This window comes from Aotus nancymaae, unplaced genomic scaffold (assembly GCF_030222135.1).
Source record: "Aotus nancymaae isolate 86718 unplaced genomic scaffold, 86718_ANA_hifiasm-v0.15.2.pri h1tg000021l, whole genome shotgun sequence".
In the NCBI taxonomy this organism is placed as follows: domain Eukaryota; kingdom Metazoa; phylum Chordata; class Mammalia; order Primates; family Aotidae; genus Aotus; species Aotus nancymaae.
The window spans coordinates 7,967,108-7,980,791 of record NW_026988433.1 but is presented as its reverse complement, the minus strand read 5'-3'; the positions used below and the strand labels follow the sequence as shown (position 1 = coordinate 7,980,791).

General features: G+C 54.4%; 1 protein-coding gene across 3 annotated transcripts in view; it reads left to right on the top strand.

Annotated features, from left to right (window-relative positions):
• The window catches only part of AACS (acetoacetyl-CoA synthetase), an 82,187-nt gene extending 73,443 nt beyond the window's left edge, over positions 1 to 8,744 (top strand). For 2 of the 3 annotated variants that reach the window (XM_012447161.3, XM_064379580.1), the window contains 2 exons: positions 480 to 538; positions 7,516 to 8,744. In XM_012447161.3, coding sequence (XP_012302584.2) covers positions 480 to 538; positions 7,516 to 7,637 — 181 coding nt within the window. In that variant the 3' untranslated portion in view covers positions 7,638 to 8,744. Of the gene's footprint in view, positions 1 to 479; positions 539 to 2,234; positions 2,438 to 7,515 lie in introns of all 3 variants that reach the window. The other variant, XM_064379579.1, reaches the window with a different exon arrangement.
• Positions 8,745 to 13,684: the final 4,940 nt, after the last annotated feature.

Here is a 13,684-nt window from a genome sequence, read left to right as displayed (position 1 = left end):
CTCTCCGAGGAAGCATTGTCTGCTCTGTCTGTGACATGGCTGACTGTCCCCTGTCTTGGACCCTTCCTGTGTCCTTTCTGAGGTGGGGCATCCCTGTGCCAGCTTCCTTCCCGAGGGCTGGGTCTGGGTGTGATCCAAGTTTCCCTGCCCTGTGATGGGGTTCTCAGGTAGGGGGTGTCAGGTTGGGGATCTCACAGCAAAGGCATAGCAGTATCCACACCCGGGCTGAGTCGTGTCTGCAGGTGGGAAGGGAGTGAGGTGACAGGTGTTCCCTTGCAGAGGGGCCTCCCTTGATGTCGAGCTTTTAACCTGAGAGGGAGACAGAGCCGGGTAGCGGGGCAAGGAGCTGGGGATGGGAGGGTCTGTGACGGGTGCTGAGGATGCCATGTGGAAGGGGGGTGACTGCCCTCCCCAGGGACCCCTGGGACTTACCTCACTCCGGAGCTGTGGTGTGTCCCTGACCTCTTCTCTCTTTCCAGTGATGGCACACTCAACCCCAATGGGGTTCGGTTCGGCAGCTCGGAAATCTATAACATTGGTACGTACTGCGCCTTCTCCCCTTGCGTTCTTGAGTACGCAGGAAGGAGGAGGGTCCTGACTGGCGCCCCAGGAGCCATTTCCAAAGGCCCCACCTTTGGCACGACTGTGGCCCCCTGGTCTCTGGTGTGACAGTGGGCGTTTGTGAGCCTGACCTCCCTTCCAGAACATACCTTGCCCACACTGCTATCCTCATGAAACCTCAGATGGGATCTTTAGGGTCCCTTGTTCCATCCCCTTGCCCATTATATTTCATCCTCCCGGTGAGCTCTGCTGGGTTGGTTACTTGTGCTACTCCTTTTTTTTTTTTTTTTTTTGGGACCAAGGCTCACTCTGTCACCCAGGCCCGAGTACAGTGGTGCGATCTTGGCTCACTGCAACCTCTGCCTCCCAGGTTCAAGCAGTTCTCATGCCTCAGCCTCCCTAGTAGCTGGGATTACAGACATGCACCACCATTCCCAGCTAATTTTTGTATTTTTAGTAGAGACAGGGTTTCACCATGTTGTCCAGGCTGGTCTCGAACTCCTGACCTCAAGTGATCCACCTGGCTTGGCCTCCCAAGGTGCTGGGATTACAGGCACGAGTCACTATGCCCGGTCAACTTGTGTCTCCTCTTTATGAGTGAAGAAACCAGAAACACAGAGAGGGTGCAGGGTTAGGACGCCAAGCACAAAAGGTGTAGGCCCGTGAGTCTCACAACTGCGTGAGGATGGAGTGCAGTGTGGTCACCTGTGGGCCCTCAAATCGCCCGGCCCAGGCCGCAAAGTTGGTCAGATGGCCTCGTACGCTAGCGCTTCGGTCAGAGTTCTAAACTTGTGTCAAGGTCATTTGTGTAGCCAGGGTGGAGAAATCCCGACGGTCTGATTCCAGCCTTTGTTCCTCCCTCCAGTGGAGTCCCCACCACAGACCCCTGCTTCCTTTTTATTTTTACTTATTTATTTTTTTGAGACAGGGTCTTACTCTCTTACCCAGGCTGGAATGCAGGGGCGCAATCTCGGCTCACTGCAACCACCACCTCCTGGGCTCAAGGGATCCTCTCACCTCAGCCTCTCGAGTAGCTGAGTCTACAGGCGAGCTAATTTTTGCTATTTTTTGTATTTTTTATAGAGATGAGGTTTTCTCAGTTGGCCAGGCTGGTCTTAAACTCCTGAGCCCAAGTAATCAACCCACTTCGGCCTCCCAAAGTGCTAGGATTACAGGTGTGAGCCACTGTGCCTGGCCACCTGCTTCCTTTTTTTTTGAGACAGGGTCTCACCCTGTTGCCCAGGCTGGGGGGCAGTGGCACAATCATAGCTCACTGCAGCCTTGATCTCCTGGGCTCAAGCGATCCTCCTGCCTCAGCTTCCTGAGTAGCTGTGCCTACAGGCATGTGCCACCATGTCTGGCTTAGTTTTTAATTTTTGTGGAGACGAAGTCTCCCTATGTAGTCCAGGCCGGTTTCAATCTCCTCGACTTAAGTGATTCTCCCACCTCAGCTCCCAGAGTTGGGGGATTACAGGCATGAGCCACCATACCCAGTCCTTTTTTTTATCTTGAGTTAATTTCTCATTAAGTGAGTAAGGCCCATACCTGCCCCCCTGGTAAAACATTGCCTGTCCTGCCAAAGCTGAAGCCTGGGGGACCCGGCATGCCCCTCCTGCTCTGCCAGGTTGCTGAGGAGCCCCCTGTGTGAACGTGCACCTCTCCTGTCTCCACAGTGGAATCCTTCGAGGAGGTGGAGGACAGCCTGTGTGTCCCCCAGTATAGCAGATACGGGGAGGAGAGGGTGATCCTCTTCCTGAAGATGGCCTCTGGGCACACCTTCCAGCCTGACTTGGTGAAGAGGATCCGTGACGCCATCCGCGTGGGCTTGTCTGCGCGGCACGTGCCCAGCCTCATCCTGGAAACCAGGGGCATCCCGGTATGGCCGTCTCCTGCCAGCGAAGAGACCGCTGCCATCGCCCCACGAGCCCACACATCGAGGGGCGCTCACATCTGAGCAGCTTGCTGGTGCTTTATGTATCGTTTGTCCACGTTGCCTAGCAACGCCATCCTCTCCCTGCCATCCTTTTCCCTACCCTTCCTAAGACTGCATTTAAAGCAATGTCTGCTAAATACCCACGTTCAGAGGGTTAGCGGGCCCAGCCCTTACAGGTCCAGTCGACTTCTTCCTCCTAACCCCTGGTTTTAGTGTGTTCTCAAAATTTTTAATGAGGACATTCATTTAAACTTTTTATTTTATATATATATATATATTTTTTTTTTTTTTGAGACTGAGTCTTGCTCTGTCATCCAGGTTGGAGTGCAATGGCTCAATCTTGGCTGACTGCAACCTCCGCCTCCCAGGTTCAAGCAATTCTCCTGCCTCAGCCCTGAGTAGCTGGGACTGCAGGCGCCCACTACCATGCCTGGCTAATTTTTGTATTCTTAGTAGAGATGGGGTTTTGCCATGTTGGCCAGGCTGGTTTTGTACTCCTGACGTCAAGTGATCCACCCGCCTCGGCCTCCCAAAGTGCTGGGATTACAGTCATGAGCCACCAAGCTCGGCCAATTTTAACTTTTTAAAGTGCTGCTGGGAGCCGTTGGTCTTGCCTTTTAATTTTAAGTTCTGCTGGTATGACAAGACTTGACTCTTTTTCAGAAGGCTGTGTGGTCATCCCCCAGCCCTGGCCCCAGTTCACTCTGCTTGGATTCTAAGTGGGGGAGGAGGGGGCTCCCCCAGATTGGATCACAGCTTTAATTCGCATTGCTTACAAAACGGATACCCCCACAAGCTGACAGAAGCTGCTCTGTGTGTGTGTGTGTGTGTGTGTGCATGTGTGTATGTGAACGTACACACATACACAATTTAAACAGACAGTGGCAGGCTGTATTTGAAGCCTATGGATTGGCTGTTCATTAAGGAGAAGATGGGAGCAGACACTCACTGGGTCCCGGGGAAGCTGACTTTGACGTTGCCAGGAGCAGGGCTGAGTCTGTGAGGTGTGACCGGAGACAGGGTTTACCAGGAGAGGATGCTTTCTGGAGAATGTTGAAATAAGTGATGCCGTTGACTTTGAATCCTGTAGATCATTCTCTTTGCCTTATGGAAAGTTCTTTAAACATTTTCAAAATAACCTTTTGAGGAGTAGGCTGGGGAGGGCACTCGCAGCATGGGCATGCGTGCATTCCCTGCCCATCCCTGGAGGACTGGTTCCCACTCGGGACCGCTGCTCCTCCCGGCGCCTGTCACGTCTGCGGTGTTGGTTCCTTTTCTGCGGTGTCCACACGTCTCCTTTGCGTTCCGGTTATGCGTGGGAAGAGCCCTGCAGCTGGGGGGCTTTCCATCAATCTCTTTCTCTTCTTTTTTTTTTTGGCTGGTGAGTCTTGGCAGCTCTCTGTGGGGTCATTGGTGCTCTCCAAGAAGGTAGTTCCTGAATCGGTGACCCTTCTTGTCTTTGCTGACGAGGGTCTGAGGTTTTCCTTCAGTGAATCAGTGCAGTTTCATCCGGAACATTTTAGGGAAGTGGAATTTGAATTTGTCCCCGTGGCTTTATTTTATTGAAAAAGAACTTGGGACTTTTGCTGCCAAAATGGTTATTACCAAACCATATCTGATCACGAGAGCAGGGGAGCAGTTTATTAGGAGGGGAGAAAACTCATCTCGTTTCTTTCCAGGGTTATCCTGGCTTTCGTGGCCTTGCTGCCAGGGCGCCCAGCTGGGCTCTGGGCTCTTTTTCTCCCCAGATAGGGTCTCCCAAGTCCATCCGGGAAGTCATTTGGAGAGTTCCTCCAGATTTTTGAATGGCCTTGTATTTTCGGACCCTCACGGTAGGCTTAGGAGAGGATTTAGCTCTTTTGCTGCGAGCTAGAGAGGGGCCCAGCCTCCACAGGGAGGTGACACGGCGTGGGAACTGCCCATTCAGGAACTGGATCCACTTCAGGGTCAGAAGAAGACAACTGAGGTCCCGTCTGCAAAGTCCCAGGCCTTGCTGAGGCAGCAGAACATGTTGCGGGTCTGACCCTTCACATGGTGTCTGTGGGAAAAGGGCTACCCTCCCCCCACCACCCCAAGAAGAGCCTGAGCCTGGGGCGCATCTGAGTGGTGGGAGTAGCCAGCGGCCCGTCTCTGTCTCTGCAGAGAGACACTTCTGCTTCTGTTCCCTGGGAAGCCAGTGCCAATTTTGACGTTTTGTGGTGGCCCTGGCGAGTGCCCAGGAGAGATCTGGGTCCAGAGCCAGCCCCACTCCTCGAGTTGAGTAAGACTCGTCCCATCTCCGGCCTGTGACATGAGGAGAGCAAACTGTCACCCGTCTGCCACCTGCCTGCCACAGCTCAGGGTGATGATGCGGCACCAATGGAGTGAGCAGACCCTGGGGACTGGGGGGCTCTGGCCTGCGTGGGCCTTCCCACCACCAGCCTTCACAGCGGGTCCTCTGAGGGTCTTTACACACAGGGTCTGTGGCCGGCATGGGCCTTCCCGCCAACCTTCACAGCAGGTCCTCTGAGGGTCTTTACACACAGGGTCTGTGGCCTGCGTGGGTCTTCCCACCACCAACCTTCACAGCGGGTCTTCTGAGGGTCTTTACACACAGGGTCTGTGGCCGGCATGGGCCTTCCCGCCAACCTTCACAGCGGGTCCTCTGAGGGTCTTTGGGCACAGGGGCTCTATCACTTAGCCCTGGCTCCCCCTCTGCTCCTGAGGTATGACTTTGGGCAACTCACTTAGCATCCAAGCCTCAGTTTCCTCATCTCTAAGGTGGGTTGACAGCAGAGCCTGCCTGGTGGGTGCCGTGGGCCATGGGGTGCCCAGACGCAGCCTCCGTGCCTCTGTTTCTGTGCTGCCTCTGCTCACTCTCAGCCTTCATTCGGAGTGGGTCTGTGCACTGCGCAAAGCCCTTCCACACACCTGACCTTAGTTGCTCTCAGCTCAAGTGTCAGAGGCTCTCCTGCATTTCCTGCTTGAACAGTGTCCTGGCCTCCATCTGCAGCTTTCACAGTGTTTGCCATGGACTGAGGGTGAGTTCCTGCATATGTCCACATCTTTCTGTCTGAAGTGGAGGCTCCTTGAGGACAGGAACCTTGTGGGTTCACCTCCTCCTTGGAGCCCAGCTGACTGCCTGGCAAACAGCAGGTGCTTTTGGTGTCTGGTGAGTGAATGGGGGTGGGGAGCTGGTCATCTGACCCTGGTGAGGTGGGACAAGCTTGTCTTCCTCATGCCTATCTTACAGTTGAGGAAACCCGGAGAGATGAGGGGTCCTGCCCAAGGAAGCGGTGTCTATAGTCAGCTCTGTCTTCTGCTCACCCAGAATAAAGACCTGGGGACCCCGGAGGGTCATGGCCAAGTGGAATGGACTCCTGGCATTTGAGGGCTTCCTGCCTGCAGCCCCCAGGCAGCCATGGCTGTCCATGTCCAGCGGGCCTTTTTCTCGGGGCATGACTGGGATATCTGACCCCTCCTGATAGGAGGCTGCTGGGCTCCCGTCTATCTGGGGAGGCCCGGTGCAGGAGTGGGGGGGTACGGGGGTGGGGGCTTCTTCCTTTCTCTTTCTTTTTCCTTTTCTCTGCCTTTCTCCTCTCCCCAGAGGAAATGGTAGCAGGATTTCTTTTAAGAGGATGCCTCTGTATTTTACCAGCGGTGGAAGGTGGCATTATTAGCTCCCATGAGCCGCAAGTGGACCCCTGCATGAAGCGTAGTGGGGCATGGAGCAGGCGAGATGCTTTCGTCTCATGGCGGGAGGGCTGGCGACACCGCATGAAGTGGCAGGCAGGCCCTCGGAAGCCTGCGCTTAGATCCTTAATTACTTCACGCGTTGACTGAATTTTTCAAATGAATGAATTTTGATTACATCTCAGGTAAAAAAAAAAAAAAAAGCGCCAGCAATGGAGAGCTCGGGCGAGGAGCCTTACTGGGCTCTGTTGCTCGTGAAGTTTCCTAGCCCGACACACACGAATGCCGCCAAAGCCTTGTCTGGATTCAAGGTGCCATGAATCTGGACAAACCTGGATACACATGTGCCACGAATCTTACTTAGAGGGAGCCCTGAATGTTTGCAAAGGGTCTGACTACGAGAAAAAGTAATGCAGCATCCCATGCAGATGGCCGGCTCCGAGCAGGAGTTAATGGGGGCTTGGGGATGCTTTTGTCCCTAGTTCTAAGAAGCTGGGCCACTCCTGACGTAATGGCAGTAGCTAGTCTTCATCATAGAATAACATGTGATAAGATATAGAGAGAAGTAAAATAAAAGTGAAATTATAAAACGTAGCTGGGCGCTTCTGAAGCTGTGTGTGTGCTGACTCATTCAACCCGACACACAGCCTACAGCCTAGGTGCTGGCACCCCCACTTTTGTTCGAGGAAACCAGCTCAGGCTCAGGAATTCACCCGGCATCCCCCGGGGGGTGGCGGCAGAAGCCACGTCTTCCTGAAAACTTGCTTGTTTGGGGTGCCCGCTGGGAGTTAGGAATGATCTGTGTCTGCATTTTTATCCTGACCAGGCAGGCCCTGACCCCTGAGAGACACTCTTTTTCTGTATTCCCATCTGGAATCTGCACTGCCGGGGTCAGTGGGGCATCTGGAGGGCCGCCTCGAGGCCAGTTTGGATGTGATGTGCAGTGGGTCCCGGGGGGCCCAGTGGAGTGTGCAGGGTTAGAAAAGTGAATGTGCTCATGGTGACCTCTGGGCATCTTGGAAAGAGCCTTGCTTTCTCAACAGCCATGCTAGGGGCAGCGTGGAGGGCTTTGGAGAGTGTGAGAGTTGGGTTTCAGCACCAGGCCTTGAAGTTGCCTTTCAGAACAGGTTTTATTCCCCAAACTCAGAGGGGAGAGTTGTCAGCTGCTATACTTCGGGGCATGTTTGCAGACCTGCCGGGGAGAGGGGCACCTTGGAGCTGAGACTCATTGACTCTCAGAACTCCAGGTGGAGGCGGAGCCTTTTGGGCCTGGATATCCCCAGGGCCACTCGTTTTCCCCGCTTCGGTTTTAAATGGCATTTCTTGTTTTTCCTACCTTTCCCTTGCAGTATACACTCAATGGCAAGAAAGTGGAGGTTGCCGTCAAACAGGTCATCTCGGGAAAAGCTGTGGAGCAACGAAGTGCTTTCTCGAACCCCGAGGCCCTGGATCTGTACCGGGACATCCCTGAGCTGCAGGGCTTCTGAGTCGGACTGGCTGGCGTGTCGCTCAGCCGCCCCCGTGTGCACTGTAACTTTCGTATGCTCAAGAAATGACACGGAAACCTACAGCTGTTGTAAAAGATGTTCACACCAGGCGTTCTGCAGGCTTGGGGAGGGATCGTTTCTCTGTTTTGTCGTTAAATCCGGTGGGTGCCTGGATCTTCCACACACTGGAGTGGGATCCTGGCCTTCAGAGACCAGGAGGGCGTATCTGGGCCACGTGTGTGGCACTGTGGTGACAGTGAGTGTCTTTGCACACACAGGGCAGCGGGATCAGTGTGGCTGGCTGGTGCTGAGGACAGGCACTCCTGAGCATTTACACCCTGTCTTCAGTCACCTCCTCCCTTCGTCCCACTTGGCTCTGTGAAGGTGCAAATCCCTTTCTTCCCTTCCCAGCTCAGGCTCTCCTGTTTTCCCTCAGGGCCCATCATGCCTTTGAGCTTTAGCTGTTACAAGAGAAACCCCGTGACTTGACACAGCTTTTCACAGCTGGCTGTTAGGACCGGTGGGCTGGCTGCTCACGTGCTGTCTGTGTCGTGGATGGAATGTGGTCCCTGGAGGACTGAATGTCCCCGTTCAACCAGAGCACGCCTCGGGGCCAGGTTGGATCTCAGTGGATTTCATACAGGATCTCTTTACTGCACAGACTTGAATGGCTTTACGTGTTTCTACTGTTAATTAGGCGTGCGAAGCAGCGGGTGTCCACTCGTGTCCCTCATGGGTGAGCCCTCCAGCTGTGAGCCCAGGCCGTGCGGCCACCGAGGTCCTCCTCAGGAGGAACCACATCACTGTGCTGCCTCCACATGCCAGTCTAGGGAGTTCCTGTCGAGATCACGTCATCAGGACTCCTAAGTCAAGTCACGGGTTTCCATAGCCAGGCGGTTGGGATGTACCATTCAGTTCAATATATGAACACGTATCTGTAATCTGATGTTCATTTTGGTATTTTTTTGAAACTGAGCACAATGAAATCCTTTCTGGAATCCTTCTGGATTATACAAAATAAAGAGGAAAGTGCAATGATGAATTTTATGCAATAAACATATACGTGTGTGCACGCAAGCACCCACGACGCACGTGCAGTGTGCTTGTGTTTTCTCGGAAGGGGGAGAGACTGCATCTGTGGGTGTGAGGCTGGTTGTGCTTGTGCGCCCACCAGCAGCTGTGCCCTGCTGTTGTGTGGTTCGAATTGCTGGGGGCACTTCCCATGGCCCTGGTACTTAGCCACAGTCCCTTGTGACCGTCCAAGGAATGCCGTTGAGTGTGAAGCCAGCACCCTGGGCTCCCTCCACCCTGAGATCCCCCAGCACCCAGAGCCAGCCAGGTTCTGGATGTCAGCTCCTTTCTTGTCATCGCAAGAGCTTCATGTCACTTGGGTTGTGTCTGGCTGCATGCCATAGAATCCAGGCTTGGCCCAGCAGCTTTTATGGCTCTCAAGTCACAGGAAGTTGGAGGCAGTCCATTCTCCTGGGGCCAGGCAGCAACTCTACAATGCAGCAGTCCTGGCTCCTGGCTCCTGCACTCTGCTGTCCTCAGGATGTGGCAGTCATCATCTTGGCCCCACCTCTAGTCTTTCATCGGTGCTCCAGGAAGGAAGAAGGCGGGAGTGACAAGGGGGCTGGGGAAAGGCAGAAAGCTGCATCTCTGGAGTGTGTTCCTTTTTATCCACAAAATGATGACTTTTCTGGAAAGCCAGCAGCATCTGCTGGGCCTCACCAGCCAGCATGGGGATACGTGGCCGCCCTCGCTGCAAGGGCATCGGGGTCTGCATATTTCAAACAGGACCTGTTCCCTCTTTGTGAGTTTCCAACAGCTGCTGTAACACATTTCCACAAAGGTGGTGGCTTAACAGCCCCAATTTATTACAGTCCTGGAGGTCAGAAGTCTGCTGTGGGTCTCACTGGGCTGACATCAGGGAGACAGCAGGGCCGTGTTCCTTCAGGAATCTGCAGGAAAGAATCCATTTCCTTGTCTTCTGCTTCCAGAGGCCACTGTGTTTGGCGCCCTGTTGTCTTCAGCAGTGGCCGGTCGCACCCTCTTCCACTGCAGCGCTCTGACGCTGCCACTCCCACCCACCTCGTCCACATGTCAGAACCCCCTGTGATTGCAGCGGGCCACGTGAATAAGTCAGGAATTCCCCTGTTTTGATGTGTGCTTATTAGCAACCTTAATTCCATCTACAGCCCTCACTCCCCCTCACCAAGTCTTAGTCCATTTTATTTTGCTGTAACAGAATACCTGAAGCTGGGTGATGTATAGATTAATAATTTATTAAGGAGTTTATTTGGTTCATGATTCTGGTGGCTGAAAAGTCCAAGACTGGGCAGCTGTGTCTGGTGAGGGCCTCATGCTGCTTCCACTCATGGCAGAACACGGAGGGGGAGCAGGTGCATGCAGAGATCACGTGGTGAGAGAGGAAACCAGACCCTTCAACCGTGCCCTCGGGAACTCCCAGGAGGCGCAAGTGACCGTGAGAACTCACCCCCTACATAGGTCATTAATGTATTCGGGAGGTATCTGACCCCACCCAACACTGCCACATTGGGTATCAAATGGCGACATGAGTTTTGGTGAAAGAAGCCACATCTCAATCATAGCACCGTGTAACCTAACACGTTCACAGGTTCCAGGGAATAGGATGTGGGTATCTTCAGAGGGCTGCCATTCTGCTGACCTCACTTTGCAAACAGTCTTCATCCTGATGGCCAAGGAAGAAGTGGATGGTGGTTGTTGGGAAGATGAGCCCTGAGCTGGAAGAACTGAGCAGCAGGGAACCCTGGTTGATGACGCTTGGGCTGGGATTGTCCTCGCCTGCGAGTGGCCTGTGGGCCTTAGGGTTCAGGTCGGGCCTGGGGCCTCCAAGGTCCTTTCCTCGCACTGGGTGCTTGGAGATTCCCTTCATGTTGACAGCGCCTGAGGAGTCATCACAGCTTAATCAGCATGCCCTTTAGTTCCAGCAAGATGGCCCAGGCTGAATAAGCCCACGCGTCCTTATTAATAAGCCCCGCCGGACAACTTCATTAATGAGAGACAGATGGTCTGGAACAACAGCGAGTTGAGTGCACGCGGTGCTGAGCCTGCTTTTGACGTTCCTTGGCCCGAGCATCACTCTAAAAAAGCCACCACCTGCCGGCCAGCTGCCTTTTCATCTCTGAGATGGCCGTGGGCTGCACTGTGCCTCCTCGTCTTCTTCCAGCTCCCCACCAGGCCTGTCCCATCAGCAGCTTCTGAAGCCATCAGGATCTGCCACACAGCCTGGCTGGGGCTGCCAGGATTCTGCTGTCTCCCACGGCCAGCAGGCCTCCGAGCAGCTGGTCCTCCTCCAGACCCTTCCTGCCCACCTCCAGGAACATTCTCCAGGCTGGAGGTCTCCTTCTCACACTCTGGCTGCCAAGCCCCACCTTCTCGCCTGGGCAGAATCTCCTCAGGGACGCTGGAGCTGAACCAATCAACTCCAGCTGCAGGCAACCGCCCAGCTGTCCCCATGGTGGCATCTGAGCCCTCGAGGATAGGGCCCAGGTTGGCTCACTCATCTGTTTCCCAAACAGATGGCCTGAAACCCACACGCCTTAGAAAAGGCATCTTCCTGGCGTCACAACACCCCGTCACCATGGCTGAAGGTGAACAGAAGAGCCCCTTCCCTCGAGTCTGCAAATGCCAGAAGGCTCGTGGGAACAAAACTTCCCTTGAGGACCCAGCCTCATCCTATCCCGTGATGGGCTCAGGCCTTCAGAGGGAATGTCACATGTGGATTTACGGGGGATGGTCTGTCACTAGGTTCAGGCTGGGCTGCTCTCATAGGTTCCCCCAAGTCTGGCTCAAGCAGGAATGTGTTTTCCCTCCTGGCACTGCCCTGAGGGGAATGGGTGGGCCTGGGCAGGTCGGTGGCTTTGTTTTGCAAGGTCAGTCAAGGACCTGCGCTTCTGCATGGTTGCTGCCTCCCGTGGTGTGCGGGTCTTGTCCACTTGGAAGATGCTGGTTCGCCACAGTCAAGGAGGAGGTGACCTAACATCAACCCTCACCCCCTTGGCCACATCCTTGTCACCTGACTGCACTCAGCTGTACAGGAGGCAGGGAGATGTGCTTCCTATCAGGGTGACAAGTGCCCTCCCCCAACTCTGGTAGCGGGTGGAGAATGCTCTATGAGCAGGAAGGGTGGGGAATGGTGACACAGTCGCAGCCCCTCCCACAGGAATTAAGGAATCTGGCTGCCTCTGTGCCCGACTCCATCTCTCCCTGGCAGCTGCTGCTTCGCTTGAGCTGGGGTGGGGGCTACCCCACTGGGTCCTGCTGCCCAGGAGCTGGAGAATCGGCTGGGGTGGAGCGTGTATGTGCGCGTGTGCAGAGGCGATGCTGCTTGTGCTCGCATCTCTGTATTTTGAAGGGTAGACTGTGAGGTCTGTGCGGCAAACGTGTCGGTTTTTACAACACTTTGGCCATATGTGTATATGTGAATGTATGTGTATATGTGTGTGAATATGAGAGTGTGTGTGTGCCCTTAAAGCTGAGATTGCACCCTGTCAAAACTCGAAAGAGCCAGGCACGGTGGCTCACACCTATAATCTCAGTGCTTTGGGGGGCCAAGGCAGGAGGATTGCTTGAGTTCAGGAGTTTGGGACTAGCCTGGGCAACACGGTGAGACCCTGACTACAAAAACTTTTTAAAAAATTAGCTGGGTGTGGTGGTGTGCACCTGTGGTTCTAACTACTCAGGAGGCTGAGACAGGAGGATCACCTGAGCCTGGGAGGTGAGGCTACAGTGAGCTGTGACTGCACCACTGCACTCCAGCCTGGGTGACAGAGCAAGACCCTGTCTCAAGAAAAGCCCCGAAATCCCCTAAGAACAGAGCTGTGAGCAGGCCAGAATGTAGTTTCTATTCTAGTTCAAGTTGAATCCCAAAAGCCCAGTGCCCACTCAGACGGGCAGGCAAGCAGGCGATTTCCTGGTCCTCAAAGAACAGTGCCCATCGGCAGCTGCTCACGGCCACCGGACCTCAGCCTGTGCCCTCAGTGCTTTTCAGTTCAGTGACAGCTCTGTGTCCCAATCAAGTGGCTTCTCCTGGGTGTTCTGCAGAGCCCGGGGACCAGGTACTAACTCATGTATCCGACAGCTATATCTGTGCTCGTCCCCGGGCCCAGTGATCACCAGGTAGCTGAGCTCTTTGCACCATAGAGGGTGTGCCTCATGGAGTGGACAGACGGCCAACGGGAAACAAGAGGAGGTCTGACGGGACAGGACGCGCTTCAGCCACAGCGGTTGGGGGGCCTCTCTTAGGTGACACTGAAGCCGTAGCCTGGGAGGCCTGACGGTGCCACGTGAAGATGGCAGGATGATCAGCCAGCCAGAGGTCCTGAGATGGGAATGAACCAAACTATGGGAACAAGAAAGGCTATTTGAATATGGGGGTGTGATGGTTAATACTGAGTGTCAACTTGATTGGATTGAAGGATGCAAAGTACTGATCCTGGGTGTGTCTGTGAGGGTGTTGCCAAAGGAGATTAACATTTGAGTCCGTGGGCTGGGGAAGGCAGACCCACCGTTAATGTGGTGGGCACCATCTAATCAGCTGCCAGGCAGAAAAACGTGAAAAGGAGACGGGCCTAGCCTCCCAGTGGACATCTTTCTCCCCACCTGGATGCTTCCTGCCCACCAAGTTCTTCAGTTTTGAGACTCAGACTGGCTCTCCTTGCTTCTTGGCTTGCAGACAGCCTATTGTAGGACCTTGTGATTGTGTAAGTGAATACTTAATAAACTCCCCTTTATATATCTATCTGTCCTCTTAGTTCTGTCCCTCTAGGGAACCCTGACTAATACCAGGGGGAAGAGAGTGGGAGAGGAGGCAGGATCGCAGTACTGGGCGAGGACCACATTCTAAGGGCGCCCAGAGCAGTGACATCATTGGATGGACGTTAGGAGGATCGTGCCGAGGGCAGTTCCTCTTGCTGGGCTCAGTAGGGGCAGCGGGGGTCTGCATTGGCACTGGCTGGCGAAAGCCCAGTGACTCCACGACGTCTGC